Source organism: Mytilus edulis, unplaced genomic scaffold (assembly GCF_963676685.1).
Source record: "Mytilus edulis unplaced genomic scaffold, xbMytEdul2.2 SCAFFOLD_158, whole genome shotgun sequence".
In the NCBI taxonomy this organism is placed as follows: Eukaryota; Metazoa; Mollusca; class Bivalvia; order Mytilida; family Mytilidae; genus Mytilus; species Mytilus edulis.
In genome coordinates this window covers 21,468-47,030 of record NW_027267038.1, presented here as the reverse complement: position 1 = coordinate 47,030, position 25,563 = coordinate 21,468, and the positions used below count along the sequence as shown (strand labels likewise).

Here is a 25,563-nt window from a genome sequence, read left to right as displayed (position 1 = left end):
AATTCGATTTCTATGTAAACGAAATTAATTTTGTATATACGTTAATTATTCTATTTTTGTATATACGGAATTATTTCTGTATATACATAATTGGATTAACGTATATACGTAATTTTTTTTGTATATACGTAAATCGAATTATGTATATACACAAAGAAGTATTTTTGACCCTGATTCCGCACCATACCTATAGGACATACGTACAAATGTACTAAATAGAATGAAATCAAACATGGCATGAATTTTCCTTATGAGGTGCTGACCAATTGTTGTTATTTTGTAGCTTTTCCATTATCCAAGATGGCCACCAGGGGGGGACCTAGTTTAATATAGGACCCTATGGGAAATACATACAAATGTTTTATTTTAACCCTTAGACTGCTACGCGCGACTATTGTCGTTCCGATAAGACAGTCCGCTACTGCTACTCGCGACTATAGTCGTTTTCCGTACTCGTTTGTTTACACAGTTACCATGGAATGGGCGGAGTCAATATTCATGAGATTGCCGCAGTTTCGACTTGTATGGATTCTGATTGGCTTAAAATCTGCGTTCTTTCGAGTGTCTCTTGACTTTTAATCAGGTATAAGCGATAAACCGAAAGTGAAAATTTTTGATGAAAAAAGTGACAAAATGGCGGACATTGTTTGGAGAAATGGCCAACACGTTCAGAAGTATTTCAATGATAACGATTTAACAGCGGAGGACGATTAAAAGGATTTGGACGAGAATCGAAGATATAATAGACAGAAATGGAAGTATTCTATCAAAACTGCAAACAGAAGACTTTTAAAGCGAGAATTACGGGGATTCCCAGACATTGTTCAAAATGGATGACATGAAACAGGATTTGCGATGTTTATCATTTCGCCTTTCAAATGTGAATCAATATTGACTAACATCGATAGACCCGAACTTTAAGTTTGTCAAGATTATATATTGATGAAAGCTTTAAAAATGAACTTGTCGTGTAAATATATTTGTACATGGAAGGAAAAGTCGGCGCAGTGAAAGTTTTTATTTTTTTTGATAATCACAATGGAACTTAGTTCTTAAAAGAGATTTTAAACTATATTGGTTCAATTCTGAAGTCATGGATACTTATACATTGATGGATCGTTTAATAAAACATGAAAAAATAAGTTTACCTTTGTTTACCTATTTTCGCACCTGTACAGGTAAAACATGACCAGAGACTCACACAAAAATAAAATAAATTAAAAATACAGAATCTAACAATACTTTTTTATATAACTTTTATTGATGATTACTCAATATTTACAAAGATACAGCAATTGTAAGTGAACATGTTTATTTCATCAGTGATTAAAATTTTACTCAGCATTACACAAAAGTACAATAGAAATCAATGCAGCAGTCTAAGGGTTAAAGAACCACTGAATAGAATGAAACAAAATTTATCATGAATGTTCCTTATGAGGTACTAAACAATGTGTTGTTATTTTGTAGCCGTTCCATTATTCAAGATTGCCGCCATTGGGGGACTTATTTTAACATGGGATCCTATGGGAATTACATACAAATGTCTTCTTTAAGAGAACTACTGATCAAACTTAACAATATTAAATCAAATTTGGCCTAAAACATCATTATAAGTATCTGTTACAATTTTTTATTTACATTTTTAATATTATTTCAAAATTCCAAGTATAGAATCAGGTGAGCCACACAGGATCTTGAGATTCTCTAGTTTATATATGGTTCAAAAAATTTTTGGATTGATTTTGGAAGTTATGGTCCAAACTCTAGTCCACATTGTTGTTAGCATCGGTGTAAGTATAAATATACTCTTTCTGAAACTGCTTATTTAAATTTTTCAGCTATTTTTTTATGTGAGTTCCTACTACTGTCCCACTATAACATAGTCTTTTAAGTGTACTTTTTTGTGTTGAATACTTTTATTCCCAACCTACGTTCGTCCCTGTCCTGCTTCAGGTTAAAGTTTTTTGTCAAGGTAGTTTTTGATGAAGCTGAAGTCCAATCAACGTAAAACTTAGTACACTTGTTGCTTATGATATGATCTTTCTAATTTTAAAGCCAAATTAGACTTTTGACCCCAATTTCACGGTCCACTGAACATAGAAAATGATAGTGGGAGTGGGGAATCCGTGTACTATGGACACATTCTTGTTTTGTGTGAGTTCCTACTACTGTCCCACTATAACATAGTCTTTTAAGTGTACTTTTTGTGTTGAATACTTTTATTCCCAACCTACGTTTGTCCCTGTCCTGCTTCAGGTTAAAGTTTTTTGTCAAGGTAGTTTTTGATGAAGCTAATGTCCAATCAACTTGAAACTTAGTACACCAAGTAAAACAAACATGAACAATTCAACATATGTCATAAGTATAACAAACATGAACAATTCAACATATGTCACAAGTATAACAAACATGAACAATTCAACATATGTCATAAGTAAAACAAACATGAACAATTCAACATATGTCATAAGTATAACAAACATGAACAATTCAACATATGTCATAAGTATAACTAACATGAACAATTCAACATATGTCATAAGTAAAACAAACATGAACAATTCAACATATGTCATAAGTATAACAAACATGAACAATTCAACATATGTCATAAGTAAAACAAACATGAACAATTCAACATATGTCATAAGTATAACAAACATGAACAATTCAACATATGTCATAAGTATAACTAACATCAGGTTGTTGATTTTAAGGGTGTTTATCATATACTATAGTTAATCTATCATATTATCATGATTATTGTTCAAAATTCAGTCCATACTGGTAATTTAGAACTTGTTTTTTACAGTGAAAGCTATTGAGAAAGCCAGAACAAGCAAACAATCTATCAAAGATAAGAAAGAAAATGAAGCGCTATATAGTGATGTAGTCAAAAAGAATTTAACTAGCAGACCAACAACAGGTAAAAAATGATTGAGAAAATTTAAATAAATGGGCTTAAATAAGTTATATTTTGAATATGCCTAGTCATATTCACTCTGCTAGTTCAAGATAAAGGACCAGTAATGACCCATCAAATTGGGCAATCAAAAAGACATCAAAATTTTCATAGGGAAGAGTGAAAAAAGGACATATGTTACATGATATAGATATGTTTGAAAATTATAAAGTTATGTAAAATATATAGAAAAAAGACTTGATTAACTCACATTACTGTTGGACAATTTTTCTCATTTTTTATAAGCCTTAGAAAAACATTCTCAGTCAAATTGGTACCGTTTAATTATTGTTATTTTCAATAAGTCGCTTCTAAATAAACTGAAGTTATTGATCTTAAATGAAAATATATCTTTTTTATTTCTTTTGTCTTATGTTTTTGTTTTAAGAATCATAGAAATATATACATGTAGAAAGCAAATGTTAATAGGCAAAATGATCAAAAAGTCAAGATCTGAAACAAATAAGTGAACATTCCCAAAATTGTCAGTTGGCCCTTTATTGAAGTTATTGTCCTAAATGACTTTTTTATTATCAGCTTTTTGCATTTTTGCCTTTTATTTTGAAAATAGTTGTATCAGTGAAGACATTTGTGTGTCAACAAACTCTTGTTTTACAGTGAAATCTATTGGGAAAGCCAGCCCTAACCAACCATCATTCAAGAATAAGAAAGGAGGAAATAAAGTATTATATTGTGATAAATTTAAAAGGAATTTAACAAGTCGACCAATAGCAGGTAACAATTATTTGAGTAAAATGTGTTTTTAAAGGATTAGAAAATTCTGCTTGGGATAAATGTAGCTATACAGTCAAACCTGCACTAATGGTCACCTTGTTTCAACAGTCAATTGCAACCAATGGTGGCTTTCAAATCTTTCCTTTTTTTTACTCTATATTATTTTACGTATAGAAAGATAGAAAGCAAATTTGTGCATTAGGGTCTATTAAGGGGTGTTTTGGGGGGGCCGAAAGAAGGGAGGGGTTTACTATAGAACCCTATGGGATTTTATTTCCGAAAATTTTCAGATGAAAATAACTTGTAAACTTTAAGTGATAAACACACACAGTCTTCAGAAATGATCATAGGACAATAAAACAAATCACATGAAATAAAGGGGGAATCCCTGGGGGTCATTCCCACCCCCTTAATATTTGAGAATATGCTATTATCTTGTAAACAGTCCAAATCCCCACCCCTAAACCATATATATTCTTGAATGGGACGATAAAACAAATTTAATGAAATAAAAGGGAAGTCCCTGGGGGTCACCCCACCAGGGCTTCCAAAACGGTCATATATTCCGGTCATTTGTATAATGTCCGGTAAAAGTCTGGCTGGGCAAAGTATGAAACGGTCATATACTTTTTAGTTTTCAAGGCTTTTTTCGGTCATTTTTACATAATTCACGATCTTTTTGACCCAACCTTTTGCCTTTAACATCAACATGATCAACACATTTCCGGTCATAAATGTGACATGATGATTAATTACTATCAAAACAACACCTACTTCAATACTTTTTAATTTTTATCAAGGCTAATTAGTAGTTGGACAGCTGAAATCTACCTGTTCAGGTGACAGGTGAACTATGTTCAGTACCGGACATCATATAAATTGATCGGTTTATTCACAATTCTTTCTTACTTTTCAGCAGTTTGTTTCTAATTGATTTAGTCCAAAAGATTAAAATTATTAAAAATTAGTTTATCAACATGATTTGATGAAAAATTTAAAAAGGTTTTAAATGAAAAATCGTCGGAACTACGTCGTATGAACTAGAACATGTGTGCGCATGTGCGCAGGTAGGAAATTTAATTGTGCATCCTACATTTCTTCAAAAATGCTAAAATTATCATTGATACCTGTATCTTGCGTTCATTTCAAGTATTTTGTTGAAGAAATAACGTGGAAAGAGCTTCTTCACTCAGTCATGCTTTGTAAACGTACACGGATTTTACGTATCCATTTATGGTCCATGTTTTACCATTGTCAAGTCAACATCCGGTTAGAACAATGTGAAAACGAAATTAAAGTTTTTGACAATGTCATTTTGCACAAATAAAAAGTCTAAGTCAGATATGAGCACGCTGATGTGCACACTTTGAATGATGCCCTGCCAATTTAACAATTACATCCGAACATGAAATTCATATCATATCACTTGTAAACGGTCCATATCCCCAACCCTAAACCATATATATTCTTGTATGGAACAATAAAACACATCAAATGAAATATAAGGAGAGTCCATGGGGGTTACCCCCACCCTGTTCAATTTGAGAATGTGCTATTATCTTGTAAACCGTCCAGATCCCCACCCCTAAACCATATATATTCTTGTAGGGGACAATACAACAAATCAAATGAAATTGAAGGGAAGTCCCTGGGGTCACCCCCACCCCATTCAATTTGAGAATGTTCTATTATCTTGAAAACGGTTCAGATCCCCACCCCTAAACCATATATATTCTTGTAGGGGACAATAAAACAAATGAAATGAAACAAAAGGGAAGTCCCTAGGGGGTCAGCCCACCCTCTCTTGTTTGAAAACTTGTAAACGGTTAAGATCTCCACCCGTAAATTTGTTTGGGAGACTTCATAACAGCATCCTGTTACAATTACTTCTTGTTCCTATTTTATTTTGAAAACCTTATATTTATGATCAGCATCTGCAAAATAAGATCTACAAATAGACCATCATGGAAGAAATATTTAGTCTACTGATATTGGAGCTTTTTCCCTTTAAAGATTTAGCTCATGACATCTTCCCTTTAAAAGTGCACCAGTGTCCGTCACATATCTAAATGGGCTGTAATCAAGCTTTTCTCATCACTTTGCATCTGTCATATACTTATAAATAAACTTTTATCAAAATATTTTCCTCTAAAACTACTGAGACAAAATTAAGCTGACATGGTTACAATCATCATTTAGGTATCTTTGTAAAAAAATGTGTTAGATGATCCAGCCTGCCAACCAAGATGACAGACATGGCTAAAAAATGGACATAGGAGTAAAATGCATTTTTTTGTAAACAATTCTGAAACTAAAGCACTTAGAGCAAATCTGACATGGGATAGAAATGATCATCAGATTAAGATCCATTAACCCTGAAAACTTAAGACTAATCAGACAACCCATTGTTTTGAATTTTGAATTTTTGAAATACTAAGGCTTTTCTACCTCAGGCATAGATTGCCTTAGCTGTATTTGGCAAAACTTTTGGGAATTTTGGTTCTCAATGCTCTTCAACTTCGTACTTTATTTGGCCTTTTTAACTTTTTTGGATTAGAGCGTCACTGATGAGTCTTTTGTAGAGGAAACCTGTGTCTGGCGTATATACAAAATTTAGTCCTGGTATCTATGATGAGTTTATTTTGTTGGATATAACTGCCCCTGAATTTGTAATTTTAAGGAAATTTAGCAGTTTTATAATGTATATAAGATCTAAAAATATATTGATATGACAAAGATATTCAATTGACCCCTTAAATTGTATTGCCTTATAAAGTGATTTTTTAACAATTTTTTCTTAATTTTTTCTTTTACCAAAATATTCTCTAGTTAATCTACAGGGCCAATTAGAATAAAACTAAGCCACAATGCCATCCAACTAACATGGCAATCTATCTGAATAAAGTACATAGGGATTTATTATTGAGGTGTAAGGGAAAATTGTAAAAAAAAATCAAAACAATTTCAAGTAGTCAATACTTGAAAACTAATTTAAATAATGATAAGAGGTCTTCAGTAAGTATTGTCTAAGTCGAGATACTAGTGGGATAACCTTTTTTAATTTAGTTATTAGGGTATCTTATACTATTTATTATGATTTAAACCTTATTTTACATGATTTCCAAAACCACAGAAGATTTTAAGCGACACAGGCTCATGAGAGCTAGCCTCTAATTTTTAAAAAAAATTGCTATTGTTGAAGATGCAGGTGAGCAAGCCCACCTTGTTAGAGACTCTAGTTCCCCTGCTTCATACTTATGTGTTTGAATTTAAGATAAGAAATCAACTAAATATTTAATCTCCATGTACAACAGAGGTACCACAAGCACCTGAAAATTTGAAGGTGAAGACGAGGACCAATGACAAGTTGACTTTGGAATGGACAAGGCCAAAGGCAATTGGCGATTCAAAGGTTACTGGGTACAATATTTCCCTGAAAATGGTTGATTCTGATGACTGGAAAAAGATTGGACGAGGCAGATCATTTGTCACCTCCTATACCATTAAAAATCTGAAGCTGGACAAACATTATGTATGTAGTGTCAGTGCTGAAAACAAAGTTGGTAAAGGACCAGCAGCTGAGGTAGAGTCTCCTGTTGTTCAACATCAAAAGCCAGGTAAATTGAAGTTCTGTCTGAGTTCATTCAAAATTAAAGGCTGAATTGGATTTTTTTAGTTCCTGAGTGATTAAGTTAAATTTGAATTATCTGTAACTTTTAAAAGACATGATCAGAAAAGTGCAATTAACGTAAACACTAAATTAATCCAGTGTTATCATTTTCTTGCACTATCTTGATACCAGCTTTTTTTACTCGCATGACTTGATCAATAAATACAAAATCTCCGTTGATAATATGGGAAAACAATATTATATTATGTTCTAACTTTCTCATTCAAAGTTTAGGAATTTTGTTTTTTGCTCACCTGGCTCAAAGGGCCAAGTGAGCTTTTCTCATCACTTGGCGTTCGTCATTGTCGGCGTAACTTTTCACATTTTGAACATCTTCTAGAGAACCACTGAATGAAATGGAACCAAACATAGCATGAATGATCCTTATGAGGTGTTGACCAAGTGTTATTACTTTGTAACGTATCCATCATTCAAGATGGCTGCCTGGGGGGAATTAAGTTTAACATAGGACCCTATGGGAAATACATACAATTGTCTTCTTTTAGAGAACCACTGAACGGAAAGAAAACCAAACATGACATGAATGTTCTTTATCAGATGCTGACCCAGTGTTGCTACTTTGTAGCCGATCCATCATCCAAGATGACCACTAGCAGGGGATTTAGTTTAACATAGTTCCCTATGGGAAATCCATACAAATGTCTTCTTTTGAAGAACCACTGAATGGAATGAAACCAAACATAGCATGAATGTTCCTTATGAGATGCTGACTAAGTGTTGTTACTTTGTAGCTGATCCATCATCTAAGATGGCTGACTTAGTTTAACATATTACCTATGGGAAATACATACAAATGTCTTCTTTTAGAGAACCACTAAATGGAATGAAACCAAACATAGCATGAATGTTCCTTATGAGGTGCTGACCAAGTGTTCTTACTTTGTAGCCGATCCATTATATAAGATGGCGGCCAGCAGGGACTTAGTTTAAGATAGGACCCTATGGGAAATACATACAAATGTCTTCTTAGAGAAGCAAGGAATGGAATGAAATCAAACATGGCATGAATGTTCCTTATGAGGTGCTGACCAAGTGTTCTTACTTTGTAGCGGATCCATTATCCAAGATGGCCACCAGGGGGCGGGACCTAGTTTAACATAGGACCCTATGAGAAATCCATACAAATGTCTTCTTTTGAAGAACCACTGAATGGAATGAAACCAAATGTATCATGAATGTTCCTTATGAGGTACTAAACAAAGTGTTGTTACTTTGTAGCCGTTCCATTATTCAAGATGGCCACCAACGGGGGACTTAGTTTAATATGGGATCCTATGGGAAATACATACAAATGTCTTCTTCAAGAGAACTACTGATCAAACATAACAATATTAAATAAAATTTGGCCTAAAACATCATTATAAGTATCTGTTACAATTTTTTACATTTTTTAATATTATTTCAAAATCCCAAGTATAGAATCAGGGGAGCGACACAGGCTCTTGAGAGCCTTTAGTTTATATATGGTTCAACTGGATAATAACTTTAGTATTAGTAAATAGAAATATATGAAATTTTAACACGAGGTTTGAAATCATAAAAGGAAGGCTGGGATTTATTTGGGGGGTTTTGGTTCCAACAGTTAATGTATAAAGGGCCAAAAAAGGGCAAAAATAAGCATTTTTATAGTTTCCAGACAATACCTGAATGTAAGTATAAATACGATCTTTCTGAAACTGCTAATTTAAATTTTTCAGCTATTTTTATGTGTGAGTTCCTACTACTGTCCCACTACAACATAGCTCTTTTCTGTGTACTTTTTGTGTTGAATACTTTTATGCCCCACCTACACTCGTCCCTGTCTTGCTTCAGGTAAAAAAAAATTTGTCAAGGTAGTTTTTGTCTATTGTGAAGCTGAAGTCCAATCAACTTGAAACTTAGTACACTTGTTGCTTATGATATGATCTTTCTAATTTTTAAGCCAAATTATACTTTGAACCTCAATTTGACGGTCCACTGAACATATAAAATGAAAGTGCTAGTTTCAGGTGAAATTTTTTGGTCAAGGTAGTTTTTGATGATTCAATCAACTTGAAACTTAGTACACATGTTACCTTATATGGTATGATCTTTCTAATTTTAATGCCAAATTAGATTTTTTACCCAATTTCATGGTCCATTGAATACGGAAAATAATGTGCGAGTGGGGCATCTGTGTACTTTGGACACATTCTTGTTTTCAGGCCGTTGTGCAGTGCCAAACTATATGTATCAACTGGTTGTTTTACAGTGAAAGTACCTATGTGTAGTTACAAGTTGGTCTAATTTGCTGATAACAAAATCAATATTTATACCAAATATAACAATATTTAAAGATCTAATTACAGTGTTAAATAGGTAACCTTGAAAATATGAACATAAGTTATAAGTATAACAACCTGATAATGAACATAAATATAACAAACATGAACAATTCAACAAATGTCATAAGTATAACAAACATGAACAATTCAACAAATGTCACAAGTATAACAAACATGAACAATTCAACAAATGTCATAAGTATAACAAACATGAACAATTCAACATATGTCATAAGTAAAACAAACATGAACAATTCAACATATGTCATAAGTATAACAAACATGAACAATTCAACATATGTCATAAGTATAACAAACATGAACAATTCAACATATGTCATAAGTAAAACAAACATGAACAATTCAACATATGTCATAAGTATAACAAACATGAACAATTCAACATATGTCATAAGTATAACTAACATCAGGTTGTTGATTTTAAGGGTGTTTATCATATACTATAGTTAATCTATCATATTATCATGATTATTGTTCAAAATTCAGTCCATACTGGTAATTTAGAACTTTTGTTTTACAGTGAAAGCTATTGAGAAAGCCAGAACAAGCAAACAATCTATCAAAGATAAGAAAGAAAATGAAGCGCTATATAGTGATGTAGTCAAAAAGAATTTAACTAGCAGACCAACAACAGGTAAAAAATGATTGAGAAAAAATTTAAATAAATGGGCTTAAATAAGTTATATTAATTTTGAATATGCCTAGTCATATTCACTCTGCTAGTTCAAGATAAAGGACCAGTAATGACCCATCAAATTGTGCAATCAAAAAGACATCGGAATTTTCATAGGGAAAAGGGAAAGAAGGACATATGTTACATGATATAGATATATTTGAAATACATAAAGTTATGTAAAATATATAGAAAAAGACTTGATTACCTAATATATTTTAAAGATTGGACTTTTAACTAAGGCCAAAAAGTTGAAGAAAAAAAGATATATCATTTCTGACTGTCTAAGGAATCCAGTGAAGTAAAACAATGTTAGGCTTATCTGAAAAAGCATCAAAATTTGCAACAAATTTATATTTCCTTTATATATTTCGTAGCAATGCATTTACAGATGATGAATCTTTTGGATGTTCAATGTTGTTTTAATTTTACAGTTAAATTATGGAAGATTTCAAAATCTTGATAAATGCAAGTTTGTCACTGAAAATGGTGGATTAATGGAAATAAAAATATTGTTTGTGCTTTTGAAAAAAAAGGGTATAATGCACTGGTGCAGTGAATGTAAACATGGTATCAGTATATAGCTGGGCTGTTAAACATTTTTTACTGACATAACTGATGGACAATTTTCTCATTTTTTATAAGCAGAAGAACATTCTCAGTTAAATTGGTACGGCTTAGTTATTGTGACAACTATAACTAGTAACTTTAGAATTATAGAACTCATAGAATATAATGAGAATATATTAGACTCTATTGAAAAACGTTTTTTATAGTCAAAGGTAAGATTTTTTCAAAATGTTGAGATCTGCCTACTGTGCATTTACATCAAAACAGCATATTTTTATTTTTTGGATTTTTTACCCTGAAATGACAAAGTACGATTTTTTTCTTTTTCATTTTTGCTGATTATCTTGGTAACTATAATCGGTGGATAGAAAATTTAATTTAATAGCAAGAATGATCAGCAGCACTAGATCTATAAATTATTAAAATGGCCAAGATCGTCAGTTGACTCTTGATTTGAGTTATTACTCTTTTCTGATGATTTTTACCAATTATATAAATAGATAGAAACTTCAAAATATTATTAAAAATGAGCAGTAAGACAAGTTCTACAAGTTAGTCAGCATTGCTGAAATTGTCAGGTGTTATTGCATTAAAATAACTAGGCATTCAGAACTTATAATTTTCTCTTGTATATTTAAAAAAAACAATTTTTATATAAAATTTGTACTTATAACTCTTATTACTGTGTACCTTCGTATGTAAGCACGCTGATGCAGCCTACTTTTTTAATGCTTAATCGAGATATCTTTTAACTACTGCAAGTCATTCAAAATAACTTTCTTAAAGGAACAACTACTTTACTTAAAAAAAAAGGGGGGTGGTTCTGAGTCCGATTTTTTTTTCACGTGAGATCTAAACTAATTTTTATATTAAGTTCTTTTTCGATGGTACCTATTCAATATTTAACACTATAATGTATGGGGAAACTTTGGATTCAGAATATTTGTTCATTCCAATTATATATATAATCATCTGCATGACTCCATTTAAAAAAAAACAAATTGTGGAAAAATCCATCCCCCTTTTTAACGTGATTTTTGTGACAAAAATGTAGGTTATTAATTTGGGGATGTACGGCGGGCAGGCCGTTTGTCGGTCGGGCGGGCGGACGGGTGGCAATCAAATGTTGTCCGTGCATTAACTCATGAACCGTTCAACCAAAGCTTTTGCAATTTTAATATGTTGTTACTGATGACAAAATGGAGGTCAAGTTCAATAATGGCGATTTTGACTTTTTCCGTTCAGGAGTTATGGTTCTTGAAAGATTGAAAAATGAAGTTTCCAGTCATGTCCGTGCATTTACACATGAACTGTTCTACCTAAGCTTCCCCAATTTTAATATGTTGTTACTGATGACAAAATGGAGGTCAAGTTCAATAATGACGATTTTGACTTTTACTGTTCAGGAATTATGGTTCTTGAATGATTGAAAAATGGTGTTTCCAGTCGTGTCCGTGCATTTACGCATGAACTGTTCTACCAAAGCTTCCCAAATTTTAATATGTTGTTACTGATGACAAAATAGAGGTCAAGTTCAATAATGACGATTTTGACTTTTACCGTTCAGGAGTTATGGTTCTTGAAAGATTGAAAAATGGTGTTTCCAGTTGTGTCCGTGCATTTTCTCATGAATCATTCAACCAAAGCTTTTGAAATTTTTATTTGTTGTTACTGATGGCAAATTAGAGGTCAAGTTCAATAATGACGATTTTGACTTTTACCGTTCAGGAGTTATGGTTCTTGAAAGATTGTGAAATGGCGTTTCCATTCACGTTGCATTTACTCATGAACCATTCAATCTAAGATTTTCAAATTTTAAGATGTTGATACTGATGACAAAATGGAGGTCAAATTTGATATTGACGATTTTCACTTTCACCATTCATCAGTAATGGTTCTTTTGATATTGCCAGGACACAAATAAATATTAATAAATCCGGTTTGCTGTCGTTGTGACACCCTCTTGTTTTCAAGTCAAATGGTCTTCTAGAAAAGTTGTTTTAAAATTTTGACATTTAAATGACATATAGTTTACAAGTGTGAACAAATTCTATGTACAGGTAGCTAAACAAGGTGTATAGATGTGAACAAATTTAATGTGAAACTAGTGTACATTACATTAAACCAAATGTAAACATGTTTACTGTACACTGCGTATGGTGTGAACATGGCCTTATATTCTAGTTTAAATTGTTTACTGGTGTCCACAGTTGAAGATGCAAGTATATATAGACGAATGACACATGCCTTTCAAAGCCTCTAGTTCATCTTTTATTGCAGCTGTTATTTAAAAGCAGGAATCTCATAAACATTTGCATTTCTGATAAAAGAAACTATTTTTGAAGACTTATTGTCTTCTAAAGACTACTATAAATTCTTGAAAAAAACCTACATTTAAATTTGCCTTAATATTCTTTCTGCATTAATATTGTTGGTTTCTCTGAAACTAAATTTTTTATTATCCCTTTCTTATCATTCCAATCAATATCATTATCATTATGGACAAATAATACACTGTTTGAATGAAATAGATGTATGGCTTACTTATGTTAAAAAATTTTGAAGAGTGAACTTGAAAAAATATTCTTTATTTTTAGCAGTAAAGCTTCCTTCTCTGGAGATTGACAAATTCAATAAGAAAAGCATTTGGAAAAGACCTTACAAGAAAACAAATGGAAAATGTGAGGGACAGAAAAGACGGCCATATTCAGTAATTCCCATAACAACCTTACAGTAAGTTTACAGATTCATTAAACTTAAAAATAACTATCCTGTTTTCAATATGTATTAAACCTGTCAACAGGATGTTGATATAAATCATTTATTTTCCATGAATCAGTTTGTTCTTTGTGGAGTTGAATCAATGGGAACTTAATTTTTTTTATAAAAACCATCTATCATTGAATAGTTTTTCTGTACAATTTTTTTTTTTTTACAAAAACATCTTATCCTGCTTTATACAGTAGACTCCACCTAAACAGCTATCAGCTAAAAGAATATATCTGCTATTGTAATTTTATTTCAAAACACCAAACCCTTCCCTATATGTTTATTTAATTGTGTAATTGAATATCGGATATAAGAATAAATCCGCAAATCCGGATAAGAATATTCAGGCAATTTCCTGATACAAACAGTAAGATAGTACATAGTTCAAAGCTCTGCAGTGAATCCTTTTTCAATTTTTATACGCCCGTCGTCTTTTAGACGGGACGTATTATGGTATACCGTTGTCCGTCCGTCTGTCCGTCCGTCCGTCTGTCGTCCACACTTGGGACAATAACTCAAAAACACTTTCACCAATTTCCATGAAACTTAAGTGAATTGTTTATATCTATTGACGTAAGCTCCATTTCGTTTTTTTTTAATTTCAGATTTTAAGTTTTGGATTTATGGGGCTTTATTCATAAAAAAGGGGGGATTTTCAACACTTCGGACAATAACTCAAAAAGGCTTTCACCAATGTCCATGAAACTTTGGTGAATTGTTTATATCTATTGATGTAAGCTCCCTTTCAATTTTTATAAATTTCAGATTTTAAGTTTTGGATTTATGGGGCTTTATTCATAAAAAAAGGGGGATTTTCAACACTTCGGACAATAACTCAAAAAGGCTTTCACCAATGTTCATGAAACTTTAGTGAATTGTTTATATCTATTGATGTAAGCTCCCTTTCAATTTTTATAAATTTCAGATTTTAAGTTTTGGATTTATGGGGCTTTATTCATAAAAAAAGGGGGATTTTCAACACTTCGGACAATAACTCAAAAAGGCTTTCACCAATGTTCATGAAACTTTGGTGAATTGTTTATATCTATTGATGTAAGCTCCCTTTTAATTTTTATAAATTTCAGATTTTAAGTTTTGGATTTATGGGGCTTTATTCATAAAAAAAGGGGGATTTTCAACACTTCGGACAATAACTCAAAAAGGCTTTCACCAATGTCCATGAAACTTTGGTGAATTGTTTATATCTATTGACGTAAGCTCCCTTTCGTTTTTTTTTAATTTCAGATTTTAAGTTTGGGATTTATGGGGCTTTATTTATAAAAAAAGGGGGATTTTTAACACTTCGGACAATAACTCAAAAAGGCTTTCACCAATGTCCATGAAACTTTGGTGAATTGTTTATATCTATTGATGTAAGCTCCCTTTCAATTTTTATAAATTTCAGATTTTAAGTTTTGGATTTATGGGGCTTTATTTATAAAAAAAAGGGGGATTTTTAACACTTCGGACAATAACTCAAAAAGGCTTTCACCAATGTCCATGAAACTTTAGTGAATTGTTTATATCTATTGTTGTAAGCTCCCTTTCAATTTTTATAATTTCAGATTTTACATTTCTGTGTTATTAATTTTTATGCTTAAAAAAGGGGGGATTTTCCAATATTGGGACAATAACTAACACTTTCACAAAATTTTATGCAACTTTGAAAAATTGTTTATATCTATTGACATAAGCTCCCTTTCCATTTTTATAAATTTTAGATTTTACGTTTTCTTAAGTAATGAATTTTTATACTTAAAAAAGGGGGATTTTATGAAACTTTGGTGAATATATTAATGTAACATCCCTTTTTTGATTTGTATATATATATTTCTAGTTGATCATATAAATTCATTTAAAGCATAAAAGACAAGTTAAAAGAGCAACGGGCGTATCATGCGCTAAAGCGCAGCCCTTTATTTTTTATCTGTTAGTATGAGTTGAAAAATGAATTTAAAAAAAGAAATACAATATATGTAGTATTACCTAGGGGTCCAGCAATGATTGTATCTGCCAGACATGAGCTAATCTGAAAGGGTGATTGCCATAATGTAGATCAGTATTTCTGTTAGACCATATAATTCAGCTAGGTCATTTCATTGATATCAGATTTTGTATTTCCAATTTGCAATAGACAGTTGTTGATCAGTGACTTTTATATAACCTAATTTTTTTTTAGAAAAAAGACAAGAAGTGGTCAGAAAAAACAAGTAAGTGCAATCAACAGTTAAGCAATCAGTGCATACACTTTTTTCCTTTTTCTTCAGAGAATAAAGTTTTGTTTTCAGATTTGAGGTTAAGAGTAAGTATAATTTATTACCTATTTTTTTTCACATGTGTTCTTAACTATGACAGAAGTGATTAAGCTCAAAACTAATATATTGCTTATATTATAAAGAAATTTTTTTGTTCTATAAAAATTCTGATCACTTAGTAATTAACTTTTAAGGAAAGACCATCACTAATTCTGATTTTATAATAAAGATTTTATTAATAAATTAAACAAGACTATAACAAATTACATTCAAACACATTTACGGGTAACTATAAATATAAAAATAGAAATACATTGATTTCTTGTCATTTAACAAAACAGATTAAATCCCATAAATGAATCCTCATTCCCACATTAGTTAATATTAACTTGAAACTTTCATTTTTGTCTTGCCTTGAGTAAAAAAGTGAAATATAGGTAAGCTGTTTCCTGCAACAGTGACTGCAATGACTGCTTCAACGATATATTAGTTTGTGATTACTTCTAGTTTATATCCTTAAAGAATATAAGTAACAACCATAATCATGAAAACTGAGCCTTGACAAACCCACCATGAAATTAAGGTCAAGGTCAGATGAACACTGGGAGACAGATATGTACACCTCACATTCATTTAATACACTGATTATAACTAACCTATTTCATATAGAATCTGATTATTGGACAAAACCATGAAAACTTTAAAACATTCATCCATTAACCATGACAATCAGGCATATGCAATCAGGTCCAGTTCATATGAAACCCTGCCAAACAGACATGTTAACTCTACAATCATTCAATACGCTACAGTGCCCTATTGCTTTAGTTATGAGATATTGACTTGGCACATACCAAAACCTAATGAGGTCAGGTGAATCCTGTTTGACTGACATAAAGACCTTGAAAAAAAATCCATATACCAAATGAAGTTATATACTTATTTATTCTCATAAATAATCAAATAATTCACATGGCAAAAATATTTTTTTTTATGCCCCACCTACAATAGTAGAGGGGCATTATGTTTTCTGGTCTGTGCATCCATCTGTTCGTCTGTCTGTCTGTTCTTCCATTCGTCTGTCTGTCTGTCTGTCTTGCTTCAGGTTAAAGATTTTGGTCAAGGTAGTTTTTGATGAAGCCGAGGTCCAATCAACTTGGAACTTAGTACACATGTTGTTTATGATATGGTCTTTCTAATTTGAAAGCCAAATTAGACTTTTGACCCCAATTTCACTGTCCATTGAACATAGAAATTGAAAGTATGAGTTTTAGGTTAAAAATTTTGGTCAAGGTAGTTTTTGATGCAGTTGAAGTCCAATAAACTTGAAACTTAGTACACATGTTCCCTATGGTATGATCTTTCTTATTTTAATGCCAAATTAGATTTTTTACCCAATTTAATGGTCCATTGAGCATGGAAAATGATAGTGCGAGTGGGGCATCCATGTACTTTGGACGCATTCTTATTTTCAAAGCAGTGGCTTGCAAAATGTTTCTCATTTACATATATGAAGGCATACTAATTATATTATAAATACAATATTGTACATTATTTGTTCATTTCCTACATTCAAGTGCACTCCAGATGAAGAAGCTCGCCAAGATATTCAACTGGCTCAAGATAAGGATGGATTTGTTGTGAGACAAATTGATAATGTTAAAGGTATTTAAATAAATTTAATTTAATTTAGAAATTGTCTTTTCCACATGACATCAATATATATTTGAAAATGATAAGAGATGAAAGCTAGAAATTTCCATGCCACAGTTTGCTGGGAGAGGGAGTTTAACGAAACAAAAATTTATATACTGCATGTATTGCAAAGATCGTCGTCTTGCGTCGTCGTCGTCGTCCGAATACTTTTAGTTTTCGCACTCTAACTTTAGTAAAAGTGAATAGAAATCTATGAAATTTTAACACAAGGTTTATGACCACAAAAGGAAGGTTGGGATTGATTTTGGGAGTTTTGGTTCCAACAGTTTAGGAGTTAGGGGCCAAAAAAGGGCCCAAATAAGCATTATTCTTGGTTTTCGCACCATAACTTTAGTATAAGTTAATAGAAATCTATGAAATTTAAACACAAGGTTTATGACCATAAAAGGAAGGTTGGGTTTGATTTTGGGAGGTTTGGTCCCAACAGTTTAGGAATAAGGGGCCCAAAGGGTCCAAAATTGAACTCTGTTTGATTTCATCAAAATTTGAATAATTGGGGTTCTTTGATATGCCGAATCTAACTGTATGTAGATTCTTAAGTTTTGGTCCTGTTTTCAAATTGGTCTACATTAAGGTCCAAAGGGTCCAAAATTAAACTTAGTTTGATTTTAACAAAAATTGAATCCTTGGGGTTCTTTGATATGCTGAATCTAAAAATGTACTCAGATTTTTTATTATTGGCCCAGTTTTCAAGTTGGTCCAAATCCGGGTCCAAAATTAAACTTTGTTTGATTTCATCAAAAATTGAATATTTGGGGTTCTTTGATATGCCAAATCTAACTGTGTATGTAGATTCTTAATTTTTGGTCCCGTTTTCAAATTGGTCTACATTAAAGTCGAAAGGGTCCAAAATTAAACTAAGTTTGATTTTAACAAAAATTGAATTCTTATGCTTTTTTGATATGCTGAATTTAAACATATACTTAGATTTTTGATTATGGGCCCAGTTTTCAAGTTGGTTCTAATCAGGATCCAAAATTATTATATTAAGTATTCAGCAATAGCAAGAAATCTTCAATTGCACAGTATTGTGCAATAGCAAGCAATTTTCAATTGCACAGTATTGCGCAGTAGCAAGAAATATCTAATTGCACAATATTGCGCAATAGCAAGAAATTTTCAATTGTAGTTATCTTTCTTTGTCCAGAATAGTAGTTGAATCAACTTAAATCATTGTTTTATACAATATACAATGTATATTCACTTTTACTACCAACTGATAAATTAAAACAATCTTTACCATTCAGTGATAACAAGCACTTTATTTTACATTTTAATATTTTATGATGTATTTAAATGAGTAGTTATTGTTGCAAACTCCATTAGGAATTTGAATTGAGATCAGTTTTGGAAAAAGGGAAAGGTGGATGTGACAAAAAAAGGGGGGTTAAATTTTTCTCATTTCAGATTTCATAAATAAAAAGAAAATTTCTTCAAACATTTTTTTGAGAGGATTAATATTCAACAGCATAGTGAATTGCTCAAAGGCAAAAAAAATATTTTAAGTTCATTAGACCACATTCATTCTGTGTCAGAAACCTATGCTGTGTCAACTATTTAATCACACTCCAAATTTAGAGCTGAATCCAGCTTAAAAGTTGTGTCCATACTTGCCCCAACTGTTCAGGGTTCAACCTCTGCGGCCGTATAAAGCTGCGCCCTGCGGAGCATCTGGTTACCCATTGAACCTCTTTATAAACATCAACAAGACAGCAGCCTATTAACATTAAAACACAATACATTTTAAATGTCTCACTTATTGGTCAGCATGCAGTCTTCAACAATAAATCATTTATTCACTAAAAAAAAAAGGGGCAGATCATGCAGTTCCAACTTTCAACTTGCTTTAGTAGTTAGCGGTTTAAGTGTACTCTCTTTTTCACCTGATAATATGACATGAACATGTGGTATGATTGCCAATGAGACAACTCCACAAGAGACTAAATGACACAGATATTAACAGTTATATTTTTATTCCAGGATTTTGTGTGTTTTTTTTAAACTAAATTTAGAGAGAAAAAAAACATTGTCTTATCTGATTTAGGTAAAGGAGTGTTTGCTTCAAAGTTTTTCAAGAAAGGTGACTTTCTAATGGAATATCATGGGGAATTGATAAGTGGCAATGATGGTAAAAGACGGCTCACACAATATCCAAATTCCGTTGGAAGTTACATCATGTTCTTCAGATTTGCAGAAAAAGAAATGTGGTAAGTATATCATTTTATTCTGGTATCACCTAAGTTGGACAAAGGTATACAGAAAAACACATTAGTTTACATTACATTGCATATATGTACGTTTGTTGAGGAAGCATTAAATATGAGTTTTTTTACAACAGTATGATCAGTATAGCCGACAGGTTAACATCAGAGAGAATCCAGTTTGTCATTTATTAAGTCTCCCAAACAAAGTTTGGAGACTTATTGTTTTTGCTCAGTTCTTATTATTTTTATTATTCTTCTTCTGCTTCTTTTTCTTTTTCTTTTTCTTTTTCCTTTAATTTTTTCTTTTTCTTTTTCTTCCACCACTTTAAAAAAATGAACTTGTCCGCAGCGTTTCTCCAAAACCACTTGTCAGATTTACTTAGGGTTTCATAAAATGTTAGATTAATATGTCTAGGTGAGCCATCAATCGTATGTTTGTGCATTGAGGTCTATTAAGGGGTATTTTGGGGGGCCGAAAGTAGGAAGGGGTTTACTATAGAACCCTATAATATTTTATTTTTGAAAATTTTCAAATGAATATAACTTGAAAACTTTAAGTGATAAACACACACAGTCTTCAGAAATGATCATAGGACAATGAAACAAATCACATGAAATAAAGGGGGATCAATTTGAGAATGTGCTATTATCTTGTAAACAGTACATATCACCCACCCCTAAACCATATAAATTCTTGAAGGGGACTATTAAACAAATCAAATGAAATTTAAGGGAAGTCCCTAGGGGTCACCCCCCCTCATTCAATTTGAGAATGTGCTATTATCTTGTAAATGGTCCAGATCCCCACCCCTAAACCATATATATTCTTGTAGGGGACAATAAAACAAATGAAAAGAAATAAAAGGGAAATCCATAGGGGGTTACCCCACCCCCTCTTATTGAAAACTTGTAAATTGTCCATATCCCCACCCCTTAACCATGTATATCCTTGTATGCAACAATAAAACACATCAAATGAAATATAGAGAGAATCCATGGGGGTTATCCCCACCCCGTTCAAATGAGAATGTTTTATAATCTTGTAAACGATCCAGATCCCCATCCCTAAACCATATATATTCTTGTAGGGAACAATGAAATAAATCAAATGAAATTGAAGGGAAGTCCCTTGGGGTCACCCCCACCCCATTCAATTTGAGAATGTGCTATTATCTTGTAAACAGTCCAGATCCCCACCCCTAAATCATATATATTCTTGTAGGGGACAATAAAACAAATGAAATAATTAAAGGGAAGTCCATATGGGGTCACCACACCCTCTCTTGTTTGAAAACTTGTAAACGGTCTAGTTTCCCAACCCGTAAACCATATATATTCTTGTATGGGACAATTAAACAAATCAAATGAATATGGGAGCTTTGTTTGGGAGACTTCATAACAGCATCCTGATACAATTAATTCTTGTAATTCAAATGAATTGGCACAATTTTCGAAGTTTAGATTTCTGTTTTTGGTTCATAATAGCATTAAATTTTAAAAGATTACAGTTCGTTATGTATTTCTTGTCAATAAGTAGTGTTCTATCTGTCAAGAGACTGCTACATTCCATTACATAGCTGGTATTCGTCACTTATAGCACTCTAAGTCAATTCAAATTTTTGCAATTAAAGGCATGTTTAATTGATAAAACTTTCACAGATTTCCCAATAAACTCTTCAACCTACAAGCCAAGGGTGTTTAATTGTTTAAACATGGCTATTGTTTATTGATGGAAAAAAGCAAACACCCTCTACCACAATACCCTAAAATTAGTCATCAAACAGCTTCTTTTTATGCCCTATTTATTCTGCCCCATTTAGGGGCATTATGTTGTTTGGTCTGCATCCGTTTTTTATTTTGTCTGCCTGTCTGTCATGTTGAAGGTTAAAGTTTTTGGTGGAGGTAATTAATAGTCATTACTAAACTCATACACTTGTTTATAAATAACATCTTGGATGTAAAGAATATTATTTATAAAAAATAAAAATAATACCAAAAAAAAAAAAAAGATTTGATGAAATAAAAATCTATTTACATATTTTTTCCAACGGTAAATTTGGGAAAATGTAATATATACTCGTTGTCAATATCTGTAGTAAAAGACAGATTGGAACATACCAGAAATATATCAATTTCGGGATTTATTTCCTTTCTTGATATTCAATGACAGCAATTTAAAGAATAAACTGCTCAAGTTGTCCGCTTAAGGGGTATTCTTGACAGTTAAAACAGACTTATAATTGCAATCAAAAATAGGAAAAGATGACATAAAATTCTTTTTGTCTTTTTTTTTAAAACATCTTTGGTCAAATAGCTAAAGTATTATACACTGTGAGACGAAGACTGCCTCATGTTACAAAGTTTCCATCAGTTACATGACCAATATCCTTGACCTCAGTTTCATGGTTCAGTGACTACTTGATTAAAAAGGTTTTGTGATGTTGAATTCCCACCTATTATAAGTAATAGAATAATTACCGGTATATTTGATTTTTGCGTACCTTGCAAGGTCATCTTTGGACTTTGATAAATTGTTGAAAAACACTGTTATACAGACTTTTTTCGTATATGCCTTCAGATATTGGGCTGATTTATAGCTCACCAGGGCTCGGAAGTGTCCCATGTGAGGTTATGCCATCACTTGGCGTCCGTCGGCGTCTGTCGTCGTAAACTATTAAAAAAGTTTCTCATCTGAAACTACGGGGACAAATTCCTTCAAGCTTTAAGGTAATGTTCCTTAAGGTATCTAGTTTTTAAATTGTATCTGAAGTTTTTATTCATCAACAAACATGGCCGCCATAGCTAAAAATAGAACATAGGGGGTCAAATGCAGTTTTTGGCCTATATCTCAAAAACTAAAGCTTTTAGAACAAATCTGACACGGGTTAAAAGTGTTCAATTGGTCAAGATCTATCAGCCCTGAAATTTTCAGAAGAATCAAACAACCCGTAATTGGGTTGCTGCCACTGAATTGGTAGTTATAAGGAAATTTTGCAGTTTTTTTGTTATTATCTTTAATATTATTATAGATAGATATAAACTATAAACAGCAATAATGTTCAGCAAAGTAAGACCTACAAACAAGTTAAAATGACCATAGTTGTCAATTGACCCCTTAAGGAGTTATTGCCCCTTAAAGACAATTTTACACGAAGTTTTGATCCATTGACAAACACTGCAACCATGGCTAAAAATAGAATATAGGGGTCAAATGTAGTTTTCGGCTTATATCTTAAAAAAATAAAGCTTTTAGTGCAAATCTGACATGGGGTTAAATTTTTGAATTGGTCAAGATCTATCAGCCCTGAAATTATCAGACGAATAAAATAACCCACGGAATTGGTAGTTTTAACAAAATTTTTGCAGTTTTTAGCTCACCAGGCCCAAAGGGCCAAGTGAGCTTTTTCTTGTCACTTGGCGTCTGGCGTCATTGTCGTCTCCATCGTCGTCTGTCATCGTTAACTTTTACAAAAATCTTCTCTGAAACTACTGGGCCAAATTAAACCAAACTTGGCTACAATCATCATAAGGGCATCTAGTTTTAAAAATGTGTCCAGTGACCTGGCAAACAGATCAAGATGGCCACCATGGCTAAAAGTAGAAAATGTAGATATTGGGTTATAACTCTGAAACCAAAGCATTTAGAGCAAATCTGACATGGGAGTAAAATTGTTTATCAAGTCAAGATCTATCTGCCCTGAAAATTTCAGATGAATTGAACAGCTGGTTGTTTGGTTGCTGCCTCTGAATTGGTAATTTTTAAGGAAATTTTGCCGTTTTTGGTTATTATCTTGAATACTATTATAGATAGTGATTAACTGTAAACTGCAATAATGTTCAGCAAAGTAAGATCTACAAATAAGTCAACATGACTAAAATGGTCAGTTGACCTCTTAAGGAGTTATTGCCCTTTATAGTCAATTATTAACAATTTTCATTAGTTTTTGCAAAATATTTTGCTCTGGAACTATTAAGGGCCAAGTTCATTATAGATGGACAAATTGTAAGTAGCAAGAATGTTCAGTAAAGCAAAATCTCCAAACACATCACCATCACCTAAACACAATTTTTTTTCATGAATCCATATGACGATCTGTTTTCTTTGTTTGATATGCATATAGACCAAGGTAAGTGACACAGGCTCTTAAGAGCCTCTAGTTTATTTTATGATATTTCACCAGTTTTGCTTGATTTTATATGCACTTATTTTTTGTAGTGTTGATGCAACATTTTCTAAAAGAATCGGAAAGTACGTAAACGATGGCATAAAAAGTTGCCAAAATGCCAGAGTTAGAAGGATCATTGTAGACACCATACCAAGGGTTGCTATATATGCTGTACAGGATATTTCCCCTGGAACTGAAATTTTGTACGATTATGGTGTAAATGACCTTCCATGGAGGCAAAGTACTTCAAAAGTAAGTACTTAGAAGGAATATGTTTTGCCATGTATTTTCAAGGCAATTACTTTTTGCCCTTCTGCTATCCTAAGACTCATTATTTGTGAGCTACATGTAATGCCAAACTGATCATTGTTTCAAAAATTTAGAATGATCTGCATACAGAGGTCTTCTTTTAGAGATTCGAACCACTGAATGGAATGAAACTAACCATTGCATAAATGTTCCTTATGAGGGGCTGATGAAGTGTTTGTACTTTGTTGGGATTAACTGTTCAAGATAGCATCCTGGTGTTTTTATTAAAATATTGGTCCTGTGTTTAACCAAATTTGACCTCTATCATTATTTGGGTATATGTATTATTTTCATCTATGTGTTTAACCAAATTTGACCTCTATCATTATTTGGGTATATGTATTTTTTCATGATTTTCAAAACCACAGTAGAGTCAGATGACACATTTAGATTCCGGACAATAACTTTAGTTTTAGTGAATGAATATCTATAAATTTTTACATGAAGGTTCAATACCACTAAAGAAAGGTTGTGATTGATTTTGGGAGTTATGGTTTCAATAGTTTAGGAATTAGAAGCCGAAATAAGCATTTTTGTAGTTTTCAAACAATAACATGTGTTTAATGTTTAAGTGTATGCATCCATCTGAAATTATACTATAAGCTTCCATACCATGAAGGGATGGTTAGTATTGACTTGGGCAGGGGGGGGGGGGTGTGTTATGGCTCAAAATGTTTTGGAATTAGGGGCAAAAAAGGGGGGAAACTAGGATTGTCTGGTCAATGGACAATTATGACAATTTAAAAGCAGTGTAAGGGAGCAAAAACATTTAACATACAATGTTGGGTATGTTTGGCATTTACCTCATTTACACTACTTGTAAAATATGTATAAAGTAATGTCAGGTTTTGGACTAATTGGCAAAAAAAGGGGGATGGTAGTAGTTTTCATTTTTTCCCCCAAATTTCTCAAATTCCACATTTTTGAAGAAGAAATCTTTAATTGCACAATACTGTGCAATAGATTTGTAAGATCTTGACATTTGTTTTGTGTCAGAAACTCATATTGTGTCAAAGATTTGATCACAATCCAAATTCAGAGATGTATCAAGCTTGAATGTTGTGTCCATACTTGCCCCAACTGTTCAATGTTTGACCTGTGCGGTCGTAAAAATCTGCGACCTGCGGAGCTCCTGGTTTAAATGATTTATGTCCTTTAGAAATTTTAAATAAGTGTTATGTGGAGG

General features: G+C 32.3%; 1 protein-coding gene across 2 annotated transcripts in view; it reads left to right on the top strand.

The window, feature by feature from the left end:
• The window catches only part of LOC139504819 (cell adhesion molecule Dscam2-like), a 45,621-nt gene that overhangs the window by 19,377 nt on the left and 681 nt on the right, over positions 1 to 25,563 (top strand). Inside the window, exons 9-17 of one of the 2 annotated variants that reach the window (XM_071294758.1) lie at positions 2,816 to 2,929; positions 3,584 to 3,700; positions 7,015 to 7,317; positions 10,236 to 10,349; positions 13,559 to 13,691; positions 15,907 to 15,937; positions 17,560 to 17,647; positions 19,743 to 19,905; positions 24,119 to 24,320. In XM_071294758.1, coding sequence (XP_071150859.1) covers positions 2,816 to 2,929; positions 3,584 to 3,700; positions 7,015 to 7,317; positions 10,236 to 10,349; positions 13,559 to 13,691; positions 15,907 to 15,937; positions 17,560 to 17,647; positions 19,743 to 19,905; positions 24,119 to 24,320 — 1,265 coding nt within the window. Of the gene's footprint in view, positions 1 to 2,815; positions 2,930 to 3,583; positions 3,701 to 7,014; positions 7,318 to 10,235; positions 10,350 to 13,555; positions 13,692 to 15,906; positions 15,938 to 17,559; positions 17,648 to 19,742; positions 19,906 to 24,118; positions 24,321 to 25,563 lie in introns of both variants that reach the window. The other variant, XM_071294757.1, reaches the window with a different exon arrangement.